Source organism: Bos taurus, chromosome 22, assembly GCF_002263795.3.
Source record: "Bos taurus isolate L1 Dominette 01449 registration number 42190680 breed Hereford chromosome 22, ARS-UCD2.0, whole genome shotgun sequence".
NCBI classification, from domain to species: domain Eukaryota; kingdom Metazoa; phylum Chordata; class Mammalia; order Artiodactyla; family Bovidae; genus Bos; species Bos taurus.
Window position 1 is genome coordinate 59,597,649 of NC_037349.1, and position 15,240 is coordinate 59,612,888.

At 47.3% G+C, this 15,240-nt stretch overlaps 1 protein-coding gene across 3 annotated transcripts in view; it reads right to left on the minus strand.

Moving 5' to 3' along the window:
• Positions 1–15,240, minus strand: part of KBTBD12 (kelch repeat and BTB domain containing 12) — a 51,030-nt gene that overhangs the window by 20,459 nt on the left and 15,331 nt on the right. For all 3 annotated transcript variants that reach the window (XM_010818002.4, XM_005223171.5, NM_001192448.3), the window contains 2 exons: positions 13,883–14,153; positions 10,887–11,037 (listed from right to left, as the gene is read on the minus strand). In XM_010818002.4, coding sequence (XP_010816304.1) covers positions 10,887–11,037; positions 13,883–14,153 — 422 coding nt within the window. The remainder of the gene's footprint in view (positions 1–10,886; positions 11,038–13,882; positions 14,154–15,240) is intronic.

Genomic DNA, 15,240 nt, shown 5'->3' on the forward strand with positions numbered 1-15,240 from the left:
GTTGACTTCCTGTCTCTCCGAGGTGCTGGAGAGCAAGTCTAAGCCTTTGTGTGTGTGGTTTGTGGGTTTTTTTTGTGAATAAACCTCAGTCTTGGGAAATTGAAGGCAAATAAGAAATACAGCATTACAATTATATATCGATCCAACAGAGAGCAAGTTCGCACTAACCGCCACACTGAAACGTGGAACTGCCGACTCTGGGTCTGTAGGAGATCAGTGATGAAAGTGACTAGAGCTGAGTTGTGACGTGAGTTCAGTTCAGTCGCTCAGTCACGTGGACTCTCTGCGGCCCCGTGGACTCTCTGCAGCCCCGTGGACTGCAGCACGCCAGTGAGAATCCCAGGCAAACTCTGGCCTCTGGGAGCCCTTGATTCTGGGCTCCCCAGTGAGGGCGCCAGGTAATCAAGGCGAAAGCCCTTCACAGGGTTCCCTGGAAAGACCTCTCATGGGTACTGACCGCAAAAACACGGCGAGCCATTCTCTCTGGTTCAAAGCCACTTCAGCTGTTGCGTCTCTAAACTCAAGTCTGCTCTCAGAATAAAGGGGGCACTGGGACTCCCCACTGAACTGCTCTGGCCGTTGAAAAGGCACCTTCTTTCCTTGTCCAGCATGAGCCTAAGAAGCGTTATCTCTAGGCCCAGAAGACTCTCAGGCTGAGATCAGAGCACACCCAGAGCCCGCCCTGAGGACGTGCAGACACAGGGAGCTCCGAGCAGTGCCTGACCTGTGTTCCTGGGACACGCGCTGTGCAGGGGGGTCCCCTGTCCCTTCACCTCTGGTCTTTCCTAAACACCAGCCGGGGCAGCTCATGCACCAGAGGCTTAGTCAGTGTGGTGAGCATATGAAAACACCCTCCCTGAACACAGTGTCTCCTCTTCCCTTCCTCACCCAGCATCTGAACTTTGCCACATGCATCCCTGCGGGCATTCATACCAGAGTCGCCCAGCGTTTCCCACAGACCAGACCCCAGGCCCCACTTCAGACCTGCCAGCCCAGAATTCGCCACAGGTCGGGGCCAGGAATCTGCCATTAATGAATAGCTTGGGTGATATGACACATGTTTATATTTTTTAAAACCTGCTTCAAGGGGACTTCCCTGGTGGCCCAGTGGTTAAGACTCTGTGCCTCCAATGCAGGGGGCACAGGTTCAAACCCTGGTGCAGAAACTAAGATTTCACAAGCCGCTTGCTGCAGCAAAAAAAAAGTAAAAATAAATTTAAAAAAAATTTTTTTAAAGCTTACTTTGCAAAACATTAAAAAAATACTGCTTCAAATTTTATCAAAAGACATAAACAGGCAAAATCAGAACAATGATGAAGCTTGGTCCTCTCGTAATTCACCTCTGGACTGCTTACTGACACGCATTTATTGCAGCAACTGGAACCTTCCACGTAACCACCCCCATCGAGGGGTGCCATCACCCAGTGAAAACGACCCCATGGCCCCGTGGGGAGACTTGGTATTAGCTGGCTGCCTGGACAGGAAAGTGAAAAATCTGTGCTTTGCAAAATTCCCTACAACGCCTGGAACTCTGACGCTGTTTGAGGCTTTTTGCCCTGGTGGAGGAGCAGGAGAGAAAGGTCAGTTCCATCAACTGATGTTTGTGAGCGCCGGTCACGAGGGGCAGCCAGGCCGGCGGCCAGAACGGACACACCCAGACGAGCGGGTCAGCTCTCTGCCCCTGGGTGTCCGGGGAGCCTGGCCAGAGTCCTGCCACACAAAGCACCTCGAGGGGTGGCGTCCTGCCAGACCCTGAGGGTGCACTGGTCTAGACGCAGAGGCTTAAAAGCAGAGGGGAGAGAGGAAAGCCAGCTGCAGAAGGGAGGCTTGTTCGGGGGTGACCCCCAGGGCCTGCGGTGTGGCGGACAGGGATGTGGCCGAGTGGCTGCCGGGGCCGGCCCAGGACAGGTCTCAGCGTTTCCACAAATAGCTCTCCCGGCTCACTTTCTATATTTGACTTCGCCTGACCCATCAAGTTAAAGGAACTTCGGCATCCAATTTGGCTTTTTAAAAACACTTGAGGAAAACCCCAGGCATATTTATGAGTGCACTGCCATTGCAGAAGAAGCATACTGCGCCCAAAGCTGCAACTGATACTATGAAATCCGAATTCTGTCTCACAAAAACTGTTTTCAGAGAGAGAACCCTCGGTATCACATTCTGTCAGTATTTTATAGCAGAGCATCCAGAGTTGGGTTTAATGAGGTGGAGCCCAGAAGGTTTTCTTTCTCAGAACTTTACCACAAAGAGTGTACAGAGGACTGCTCCGGCAGTCCCGGGGCTAAGACGCCACCTTCCAATGCAGGGGGTGCAGCTGTGATCCCTGGTCGGGGGCCAAGATCATGGCATCCGGTCCCATCGCTGCATGGAAGCGTAAGGGTAAAAAGTGGAGACAGTGACAGATTTTATTTTCTTGGGCTCCAAAATCACTGTGGATGGTGACTGCAGCCATGAAATTAAAAGATGCTTGCTCCTTGGAAGGAAAGCCATGACCAACCCAGAGAGCATATTATTCTGCTGACAAAGGTCCGTCTAGTCAAAGCTGTGGTTTTCCCAGTATTCATGTATGGATGTGAGAGTTAGACCATAAAGAAAGCTGAGCACTGAAGAATTGATGCTTTTGAACTGTGGTGTTGGAGAAGACTCTTGAGAGTCCCTTGGACTACAAGGAGATCCAACCAGTCCATCCTAAAGGAGATCAGTCCTGAATATTCATTGGAAGGACTGATGCTGAAGCTGAAACTCCAATCCTTTGGCCACCTGATGCGAAGAACTGACTCATTGGAAAAGACCCTGATGCTGGGAAAGATTGAAGGCAGGAGGAGAAGGGGACGACAGAGGATGAGATGGCTGGATGGCATCACCGACTGGATGGACATGAGTTTGAGTGAGCTCCGGGAGTTGGTGATGGGCAGGGTTCTGTTAAGACACAGCCCCTCTTCCCTGCTCTTCCTGAGAACCGGCTGCCCAAGGGAGCTCTCAGGAAAAAGTCAGCGTGGAAATCAACTTATTTAAAATACCTGGAGTTTTTAATAAGGGCATCATTGGCTCAGTGGTAAAGAATCTGCCTGCAATGCAGGAGATTCGGGTTTGATCCCTGGGTTGGGAAGATTCCCTGGAGGAGGAAAAGGCAACCCACTCCAATATTCTTGCCTGGAGAATCCCATGGACAGAGGAGCCTGGAGGGCTACCATCCTTGGGGTCGCAAAGAGTTGCACACGACTGAGTGTGCATGCAGTTTACTCATAAGGCTTCCTGGAGACTATTTAAATTATTTTAAGTGCTCCAGAAAGTCACCACCAGAAGACTTCCCTACTAAACACACACGTAAAAATACACACGTAAACGCATGAACAGAAAGTCACCACCAGAAGAGCTTCCCTACTAAATACACATGTAAATGCATGGACAGTGGAGTCACTTTAGCAACAACCTAGACAGACGCTTTCCTGAATTGTTATTTTATTTTTAAACATTTATTTATTTATTTCGTTATGTCAGGTCTTAGTTGCAGCATGCGGGACCTAGTTCCCTGACCAGGGATCGAACCCAGACCCCCTGCGTTGGAGGTGCAGAGTCTTAGCCACTGGCCCACCAGGGAAGTGCCTGTATTTGTATGTTAAGAAGGAAATATATAGTTCTCCAGGAACAACCTCCCAATAGCTTACTAAGGCACTCTTTGCTAGTCTGTCGTAACTTCTGGGGTCATTTTCATCTAAATTCAAATTATTCATGGTGTCTGTCATGATGTGGTTTTCCAATATGGGCATTTTCACAATAAACATTTAGTACAGATTTTAACTTAAATCTTTACAACGCGAATCAAACCTCCAGGGGCAGCATTAGCCAGAGAGAGCGCCCGGCAGTCTGACGTGCGCAGCTTTAGCTCCTACAGGAGGAATACGTCCTGGTCAGTATTCCCCCCATGCAGGGGCAGGCTGTATGAATGAACACCGGGCCACTGCGCGTGTCCGCGAGGGGAGGGCGGGAGGAGAGTAGAAAGACGGGTCCTTTGACTCCAAAGGCCTGGGGACGGGCGATCCCAGCACCAGGACGCCCCCTCCGGGCCGCGAGGCCAGCGCGGAGACCTGCCAGGGCAGGAGCTGGAATACCTCATGCTTCTGAGGATGGGAAAGAATCTGGGGCCATGTTAGGACACTACAGTGTAAGGGCACCCCCTGCCACTTTTTTAAAAACACGTTTTTAATTGGTGGCTCAGAGAGTCAAGAATCCGCCTGCAACGCAGGAGACCTGGCTTCCATCCCTGGGTCGGGAAGATCCCCTGGAGAAGGAAATGGCCACCCGCTCCAGCATTCTTGCCTGGAGAGTCCCATGGACGAGGAGCCTGGTGGGCTACAGTCCACGGGGTCGCCAAGAGTCAGACACGACTGAGCGAGTAACGCACTGACACACACACACCTGTTTTGTTGCTGTTTTGTTGTGTTTGTTTTTGGTTGCTTTGTGAGGCACGTGGATGTTAGTTCCTCGAGCCGGGACCAAACCCACACCCCCTGCATGGGAAGTGAGAAGCCTTAACCATCGGACCGCGGAGGGAGCCCTCCCTCCCCAGCTTATTTCACAAGGTAATAATCACCATCTCTACTGTTTCCTGGGCTTCTGAACACACAGCACAGCCTTCATCTCTCTTAAGTGCCTCGTTTTATGAACGAAGAAAACAGACTCAGAGAAGTCAACCCACTTGCTGGAAATCATAAAGTGAAGTCGCTTAGTTGTGGTTGACTCTTTGCAACCCCGTGGACTGCAGCCCACAAGGCTCCTCTGTCCGTGGGACTCTCCAGGCAAGAATGCTGGAGTGGGTGGCCATTTCCTTCTCCAGGGGATCTTCCCGACCCAGGGATGGAACCCAGGTCTCCTGCGTTGCAGGCAGACGCTTTACCGTCTGACCACCAGGGAAATCACAGGGTATTCGTAACTTACAGGGTAGGGTCTGTCTGCAGGAGGAACTTTGTTTCAGCCAAGAAGCCACTTGGGGAGTCTTTGTACAGATGGGATTAACTCAGAAGACTTATAAAACCATAACCCGGTGAAGGTGAGGCCGTTCATCACACAGCCCAGACTGCCCCTTGTGACTACCTCCCTCCCTGCGATAGTTAGATCTGAGGCTTCCCAGTCCCTGTGGCTTCAGCTCTGTAACGGTCCCCCTCACATGACAGAGGCCAGACCGCACGCCCAGCACACGGGTGCAAACCCCGAACAGAGGCAGCAGCAGGGCCGTGATGGGCATCGGAACTTGACTCTGCAAAACCTGGAGTCTGTGCTGAAAACACCTGGCCTACTGGCCCCAGAGGACGTATCAGTACGGTCTGTGCGTCTGCACAACGGCGGACACGGGCAGTGCAGGTAGGTCGTCTGCACAGTCTCGTCTGGACGGGGCGCGACAGCAGTGGGAAGTGAAGAAAGCGTTAACGGCAGTGAAGGGCAAAGGAAGGGCCGTCGAGACGCGGCAGCCAGCAGAAGCCGTCCTTCGAACCCAGGGGACGGCACGCACACGCAGGGAGTGCGACTTTGATGCTCATGATGACCGAGTCACTTTTAAAGTTACTTTAGCTTTGAAGTGGGACAGATTTGGGTCTGAATCCCAGATTTAATCACAGTGGGTGATAAAAGGAAACAGAGGCCTTCGCTTCCAGGCTGTTGTGAAAACTGACCGTGTGTGGAAACAGCACCTGGCGTTCAGTGATTCTTCGGTAACTATTACTTTCCCTCCAAGTGATTTCTCACGAGATAGAGAAGAATGTGATAACTTAACATTGTTTTTTTCTAGTTAAAGATGTTGGCCAAAATTTGACACTTAAAGGTGCTGGCACGGGGACTTCCCTGGTGCTCCAGTGGCCGCACGTGCTCCCGTGTGGCAAAACCCACCACAGTATTGTAAAGTAATCACCCTCCATTAAAGTTGATTAATTTTTTAAAAAGAAAGGAACCAAGATTTCTCAGAGAATCTTACCAAGTTTTGCATAAATATCATCTGAAAAATGAAATGGAAAACTTACATAAATACCACGGAAACACACATGAAAGAAAATGATCTCGAAAACGCTGAAAAACAAAGAATCCACTGTGCATTGCAGGGGAATGCAGGTTCCATCCCTGGTCGGGGAACTAGGATCCCGCCTGTCGTGGGACAGCTAAGCCCACGCGTTGTAACTACTGAGCCCCACTGCCACAACTAGAGAGTCCGCGCACCTCAACGAAAGATCCCGAACGACGAAGCTAAGACCCAACACGGCCAAAGAAGCAAAATGGTCCAGATGCTGGCATCAATTATCTGGAAAATGCAGCTATACAGACTCTCTCAATTTCCAACGCCAGGAAAAGTTTCTGCACTACCGCGAACTCAGACTGCAAAGCTGGACAGTCCACCCACTTAAAGGCAGTGTTCCTGTAAGTAAGACGATGAACCTTTTGCAGACAAAGGCCTTGTCCATGTGATCATCTACGTGCTGCTGGACAAGTAACAATAACACAAAGATTCAAAATGCAAACGCCCATTAAGGTGAGCCAGCAGGAGACTTTAAACACAGACTCGAGGGAGCTTTGCGCTTTCCTGGGTGCACCCAGGAGTTACGGCACAGAAAACCTTGTCTTTTTTTGTACCACACCCTGGTGGCTCGGCGGCAAAGAATCTGCCTGCCAACACAAGAGACCTCGGTTCGATCCTTGGGTCAGGAAGATCCCCTGGAGAAGGAAATGGCAACCCACTCCAATATTCTTGCTGGGAAAATACCATGGACAGAGGAGCCTGGCGGACTACAGTCCATGGAACCGCAAAGAGTCAGAACAACAAACAACAATTCTTTTTGTAAATGGACTCTCATCTGAAAAACGAGTCTCAGAAAAAATGCACTGGAATGGAAGATTGCTGATTTAGATCTAACGTGGGATGAACATTTTCAAAGAATTTCAGAAAGTAAACAGAACTGGACACACACCCATTAGGGATCTTAAACCGAGGTCCTCCAGATGACCCCCAGAAGCGTCTGGTCCACGGACAGTCCTTGAACTAAGAAGTGTGTGTTCAGTTGCTAAGTCATGTCTGACTCTTTGCGACACCATGGACTGCTGCACATCAGGCTTCCCTGTCCTTCACTATCTCCCGGAGCTTGCTCAAACTCATGTCCATTGAGTCGGTGATGCCATCTAACCATCTCATCCTCTGTCGTCCCCTTCTCCTCCTGCCTTCAATCTTTCCCAGCATCAGGGTCTTTTCCAATGAGTCAGTTCTTCGCATCAGGTGGCCAAAGAATTGGAACTTCAGCATCCATCCTTCCACTGAATATTCAGGGTTGATTTCCTTTAGGATTGACTGATTGGATCTCCTTGTTGTCCAAGGGAGTCTCAAGAGTCTTCTTCAGCACCACAGTTCGAAAGCAACAATTCTTTAGCGCTCAGCCTTCTTTATGGTTCAACTCTCACGTCCATACATGATTACTGGAAAAACCATAGCTTTGACTAGATGGACCTTTGTTGGCAAGGTGATATCTCTGCTTTGTTATACGCTATCTAGGTTTGTCATAGCTTTTCTTCCAAGGAGCAAACATCTTTTAATTTCATGGCTGCAGTCACCATCTGCAGTAATTTTGGAGCACAGAAAATAAAGTCGGTCACTGTTTCTGTTTTTTCCCTCATCTATTTGCTATGAAGTGATGGGACTGCAAGGAGATCCAACCAGTCCATTCTGAAGGAGATCAGCCCTGGGATTTCTTTGGAAGGACTGATGCTAAAGCTGAAACTCCAGTACTTTGGCCACCTCATGCGAAGAGTTGGCTCACTGGAAAAGACTCTGATGCTGGGAGGGATTGAGGGCAGGAGGAGAAGGGGACGACAGAGGATGAGATGGCTGGATGGCATCACTGACTCGATGGACGTGAGTCTGGGTGAACCCCAGGAGTTGGTGATGGACAGGGAGGTCTGGCGTGCTGCGATTCATGGGGTCGCAAAGAGTTGGACACGACTGAGTGACTGAACTGAACTGAACTGATGGGACTGGATGACATGATCTTAATTTTTTTAAATGTTGAGTTTTAAGCCAGCTTTTTCACTCTCTTCTTTCACCTTCATCAAAAGGCTCTTTAGTTCCTCTTCTCTTTCTGCCATTAGAGTGGTATCTGCATATCTGAGATTGTTGATATTTCTCCCAGCAATCTTGATTGCAGCTTGTGATTCATCTGGCCTGGCATTTCACATGATGTACTCTGCACAGAAGTTAAATAAGCAGGGTAACAATATACAGAAGACCTACTCCTTTCCCAATTTTGAACGAGTCTGTTGTTCCACATCTGGTTCTGACTGTTGCTTTTTTTCTAACTGTTGCATACAGGTTTCTCAGGAGGCAGGTAAAGAGGTCTGGTATTTCCATCTCTTTAAGAGTTTTCCACAGTTTGTTGTGATCCACATGGTCAAAAGCTTTAGCATAGTCAATGAAGCAGAAGTAGATGTTTTTTCTGGAATTCCCTTGCTTTTCCTATGATCCAATGGATGTTGGCAATTTGATCTCTGGTTCCTCTGCCTTTTCAAAATCCTGTTTGTACATGTGACAGTTCTTGCTTCGTGTACTGTTGAAGCCTAGCTTGAAGGATGTTAAGGATTTCCTTGCTAGCATGTGAAATGAGCGCAATTGTGTGGTAGTTTGAACATTCTTTGGCATTGCCTTTCTTTGGGTTTGGAATGAAAACTGCCCTTTTCCAGTCCTGTGGCCACTGCTGAGTTTTCCAAATTTGCTGGCATATTGAGTGCAGTGCTTTAACAGCATCTTCTTTTAGGATTTGAAGTAGCTCAGGTGGAATTCCATCACCTCCACTAGCTTTGTTCGTAGTGATGCTTCCTAAGGCCCACTTGATTTCACATTCCAGGACGTCTGGCTCTAGGTGAGTGATCACACCATCGTGGTTATTCAGGTCATTAAGACCTTTTTTGTACAGTTCTTCTGTGTATTCTTGTCATCTCTTCTTAATCTTATCTGTTTCTTTAGGTCCTTGCCATTTCTGTCATTTCTTGTGCCCATCTTTGCGTGGAATGTTCTCTTGGCATTTCCGCTTTTCTTGAAGAGATCTCTAGTCTTTCCCATTCTATTCTTTTCCTCTATTTCTTTGCACTGATCACTGAGGAAGGCTTTCTTATCCCTCCTTGCTCTTCTCTGGAACTGTGCAGTCAGTTGGGTGTATCTTTCCCTTTCTCCTCTGCCTTTTGCTTCTCTTCTTTCCTCAGCTGTTTGTAAAAACTCTTCAGATTCATTTTGCCTTCTTGCATTTCTTTTTCTTTGGGATAGTTTTGGTCACCGCCTCCTGTACAATGTTAGGAACCTCTGTACATAGTTCTTCAGGCCCTCTGTCTATCAGATCTAATCCCTAGAATCTATTAATCAATTTCACTGTATAATCGTAAGGGATGTGATTTAAGTCCTACTTGAATTGCCTAGTGGTTTTCCCTACTTTCTTCAGTTTAAGTCTGAATTTTGCAGTAAGGACTTCATGATCTGAGCCGCAGTCAGCTCCTGGTCTTGTTTTTGCTGACTGTATACAACTTCTCCATCTTTAGCTGCAAAGAATATGGTCAACCTGATTTCTGTATTGACCATCTGGTCCTTTCCATACAATTTACAAAAACGACCCTGTTGGTTTTACTTCACATTTAGCTTAGTCGTGTTTTCACGCTGGGGAGGGGCTGGGGATCTCATTGCGCTTCCATCGACAATCACTTCTCTCCCACTTTCGACCGCCTCCAGCTGCAATATAATCAGTAGATCGGCCCTGTGCTCCTTGAGCTCCATAGACATCAATCCCAGGAGACTGGTCCTAGCATTGATGTTATCTCTACTGGGCGATGGCACTGCATGTGCTTAGAACAAAAGCAACAAATGTATACCCAGAGGAAAAACTTAATTATGATCTCAAGTGAGTCTCCTAACTGAGGCAGTCGTAAAGCATGTGACATAATGTTCTTGTGCTTAAAATCACACAACTATTAACGTTGCAGTGCTTTAATTATTTTCCTTCATGCTGTGCTCGCAGCCAAGAGATAATGGCTCCCATTTAGATTAAAAAAAAAGAAACTACTCAAAGCCTTGGTCTGCTTTCAGCCCATATTTCTTTTTTTTTTTTTTTTGCCATTTCTCTGTTACCCATTATTTTTGCCAGTTGGCCAGCACTGCAGAAGGGGTTGAAATAAAGACTCGGCATCATTTCACCAGCGCACTCAGCCTGTCTCAGCCCGTCTGCCCATGCTCATGGGAAGGCAGGCTGGCGTGATGTTAGGAGGAGGGAAGCAGCTTAGACGAGGGCTGGGAAGGACAGGGAGGCACCAAGGATGCTCTGGAGTCGCTCGGACCCACCTCAGTGGGAAGGAACCAGCCTCTCACCAACCCCTATTGGCCAGCGCAAGACCACACACACTCATTTCAGAGATAAAACAAATGCATTCAGAGAAGACATCATTTGATGAACCTTAGTGGAATTCTGGTGAGTGAGGCAAAGTGAAGAGGGCTGGCATAACCTGTGGCATTTTTTTAACCCTCTACCTGTTTCTTTAATTAGTGCCAAGAACCAGTTTGTTGTTAAAGCCTGTGTTTTGATCCACGTAAGGTGGCCAAAGGCTTCTTGCCTTTTCCCAGCATTTTACCTGGTGGGCATATAATGAGGTATCACTACTGGATTCCAGACGACGGAAAAATTTGATAAAAGTAACCTTGCTTTCAACACATCAGTGGACTTTCCTGTAATCTTATCTGACTGTGCTCTAGAAAATAAAAGAAAATTGGAGGCTAGTGCTGTGTGTGGCTGAACTGGGATGAGAGAAGAAAGAACATTTCATTGTCATGGAGGCAAACTGGGGAGAAAAATAAAAGGAGGTATTTAGCTTCTCCTCACCCAGAACATAAATCTCACTGTTGACCACGGCTGTGCTGAACCGGTACTTCGAGTACTTCATGGGCGCCCGCTCCGTCCATTGGTCTTGGCTGGGGTCGTATCTCAACAGCTTGTTGCTCAATCGATCAGGTTCTTCGTCAGGAAGATCCATCTATATGAAATATGACAGCCAATATAATAACAGCCCATTTAGAGATCGTTGTGAGCACATGAGTGCAATTAATCAAAGCAGACAGCCAACAAGATAAGTAGAGGTTAACTACAGTGACTTCTATTCACAGACACACCAAATCCCAAGGCTTGGGATTATAAGTACCGTGTCAATAGCGGAAGGATTTATATTCTGTGCTAATGGGGCTAAGGTGTTGGTTTTAGCAAAGAACCTGTGATTTCAGCAGGGAGACCGTATAGCGTTTTTTTAAAAATGAAGCATTGCAAAGCCTTAAAAAATCAAGCCAAGGTTTATTGAACACTATTTAAAGTGTAATTTTATTTTACCAAGCTTTATAGTGGTTGGTTAAATAATACTTGTGAGAAACTAACTTTAATAATTTATAAAGCGTTTTTCTTTAGAACATTTTTATAATCGAAATAGAGCAAAACTAAAAAAACAATTGAGTGTTTTAGTAATGAGAGTATTTTTATACCATAGTATAGGAGTGGTTTGAATTTAATTTTAAAGATACATGGATTAATAGAAATTATTTGCAGTTATTTTTGTGTATTTATTTTATATTTGTTGTTCAGTCGCTGAGTCATGTCCAGTGCTTTGCGATCTCATGGACTGTAGCCCACCAGGCTCCTCTGCCCATGGGATTTTCCAGCAAGAATACTGCAATGGGTTGCCATTTCCTTCTCCGGGGGATCTTCCTGGATCAGGGATCAAACCCATGTGCCCTGCATTGGCAGGTGGGTTCTTTACCACTGAGCCACCAGGGAGGCCCCATTTATTATATATGTTTATAATAAATGTATATAAATATATATAATAAATATGTGTATATATATAATGAGTAGAAGCATTAGAAGCTAAATACACGTAGATGTACGTGGCTTTCCCTACTCCTAAATTCCCAGCAACACGGTGACAAACCTCAGGTAAAGTGGTATTTCCGTCTGCAGCCCGTTAGGAGCCCCTAAGGCGCCAAAAGCCAGAGATGACGGAGCAGCTTTTGCTTTTGTTTCCGTGCAGGTGTCCAACACAGAAATAATTTCCTTGCTTATGAAAGTCACACAATTAGCTTTTGCTCAGGGTAATAATCACTATACTGCCATCACAGCCCCAGGCTGTCTTGCAATTTAATGTATTGTATTCTGTACAGATTAGCAAAGGCTTTCATTATCCAGGAAATGGTCACATGTTCAAAGACATTATAAATTAGGAAATACTGACTTTATTGTTTTAATTTTCCTTATAATTTAAGTATTTAATCTCTACTTTAGTGTTAAAAAATCGAAGGAAAGCTTTTCTTTGGAGCATGTTCATGCAAAATTAACTACGTAATGAATAGCTCTGAAAAAGCTTAATTACAAATACTCTGTCAGGTTTCAGCTACTAGCTGTGATTAAATCTAAGTTAATTTTCAATGCGTAGCATGAATTTACAACATGTATTAAATGTGGTTTAAAATTTTAAGAACAAGTGTGATACATCCTACAAGGCAGAATGGAAGCTCATGAAACGAGCAAAGAGACGCATCAGACAACTGAGGTGTCATGAAGCAAATCCAGAGAAAGGAGGACTCATACAGGCAAAAATAAAACTAGTCTATGTCGTGTGAAGCTCCAGTCCTTTGGCCACTTGATGCAAAGAGCTAACTCATTGGAAAAGACCCTGATGCTGGGAAAGACTGAGGGCAGGAGGAGAAGAAGGAGGCAGAGGATGAGATGGTTGGGTGGCGTCACCGACTCAATGGACACGAGTTTGAGCAAGCTCTGGGAGACGGTGTAGGACAGGGAAGCCTGGCGTGCTGCAGCCCTTGGGGTCGCAAAGACTCAGACACGACTCAGCGACTAAACGACAATGCCGTGGGGACAGGCAGTGAGCAGTGAGGTTAATCTTTTTACGAACGCTGGATGGCCGGGGCAGAAGGCAGCTGGGTGAGGCTTCTGTGACAGCCCCAAGCGCTGGCAGGGCCACCAAAGCACAGAGAAGCGGCCACTCTGGTCCCAGCCCCCGGGGCTCCTCCATCCTGCAGCCCTGCCTCGCCGAACTCCAGTCTGGCCTCTGTCTCTCCCTCTGCTGACGCCCAGCAGAGACAGAGGGGCTTAAAATCACTGTGCCCTCTTGTGAAAATGGCTGTGACATCGCAGATAAGTATTTCAATTTCCTGCTTAGAGTGAGAAGCTTTATATGAAAAAAGACCAAAGAGTTACGCGCCCCCGGTCACACAGCTGCAGCGCAGACAGAACCGGGCTGGGGGTCCACTTCTCTGCCTCGAGCTGAGATGTTTCCCACACATAAGCCCTCAGCACAGGCCTCGTTCATCGTCCACGAGAATGGGTGGGTTTTGAGGGACGCAGCACAAATACTGAGTGAAGTCAGGTGTAGAATAACGCACTTTAAAATTCATTCCCCTAAAAAAATAAAATTCATTCCCCTAAACTGCTTTATCAGGCTTCCCAGGCAGCTCAGTGGTAAAGAACCCGCCTGCTAATGCAGGAGATGTGATTTGAATCCTGATCCAGGAAGACCCCCCTGGAGGAGGGAATGGCAACCCACTCCAGCGTTCTCATCTGGGAAACCCCATGGACAGAGGAGCCTGGTGGGCTACGGTCCACGGGGTCACAAAGAGTCGGACATGACTCAGTGACTAAACAACGACAGAGCTGCGGTCACACTGTACAATCTTCTGTTTAATATTCTATAACATAAAGAGCATGTTACCAGAAACGCGAGCCACCCTCTTTTAGTACTCAACGACTGCAACGTTTTTCAACAGAGCGGCCAAGCTCAGCGCAGCCATGCCACGTGGGCACACGGGAGCTCTCTTAACCTGAGGGGTCCAGCCTCCAATCACGTAGAGTTTATTGTTCACCGTGGCAACCGCATGGCACGCCAGCTGCAGAGGAAGTGGAGACACCCTTTTCCAGGTGTCCCGTTCCACAGAGTACTTGTCAACACAGTTTGTGATAAGATACTGGTTTTTAACTTTCATCTGCCCTCCTATCACATAGAGGTCGTTATGGACGGCGCCCAGGGCGTAGAGCTCTCGAAATTCTGCCGTGCATAACTTCTCCCAAAACTGGTTTCCTCTGTCGTGGTACCTGTGAATTAGCAGAGAGAGAACCGGGATTAGATTCAACGTAAAAACGAGCTGCCAAAGAAACACAAGTTTCTTCTCCGAAAACAACATGATTTGGTTCTTCTAATTGGAGAGGAAGAAACATCAATATAAGACAGTGATACGTGCTGGCGTTTGATCGCTAAGTCGTGCCTGGAAAACCCCAGGAAAAATATGGGAAATAAGAAAAACAAAGGTTCTGTTTGGAAACAGGTGAAAAACTTACGTGTGTTCTGCACAGAGAACAGCTTCTGCAGATAGGGTACTCACTGCGCATCAAACATTTGACAGCTGAACCTGTTACAGGCATCTCCCCCAGCTGTTCTAGACCAACTTGTACATTCTTCCCCAGGAGGACGTTTAACTCCAGGTTGGGCAGGGAAGTTGGAAGATTGTTCTTTTCAACCCAAAGACTGCTCTTTCCCTTCAGGTTTGTCTGGCTGGTCACAAACTGAACGCCGACATTTATCAACCCTCAGGACAGCTGTCTTCTCAGTGATTTTAGGCAGGAAACCAGAGTTCCTAGCATCACAGACAATATTTTCACCACTGCTTTGAACTGTAGGGGATTTCAGAGAAGGGAGGATCGCGTGTCTACAGGCGGGGGCTCTGGAAACAGATGGTGAATGTGTCAATAGGATGGAAAATGGGTTTTGGAGTCTGGGGGACTGCCCTGGTGGCCCAGTGGTTAGGGTTTCACCTTCCAACGTGGGGAGTGGGGGTTCCATCCCTGGTGGGGGAGCTAAGACCCCACACGCCTTAAACCAAAACAGAAAACAGAAGCAACATCATACCAAACTCAATAAAGACCTTAAGAACAGTCCACATTAAAAAAAAATCTTCAAAAGCTGAGTTTTCGTTTTTCTGAGACACGGTTTAAGAGGCCAAGAACAAAAATATATGCCTTGAAGGTTGGGAAGTACATGTTTGCCGGGCGACTTGGTAATTGATTAAGCATTTTGAGGAGCTGAAACGCCCGGATGAAGCCGTAGAGCTCACTGTTTCGGACGTGTCCCAAAGACGGCAACGGCAGCGGGGAAGCACGCGCCGTCCTTGCAGAGGCTGTCGGT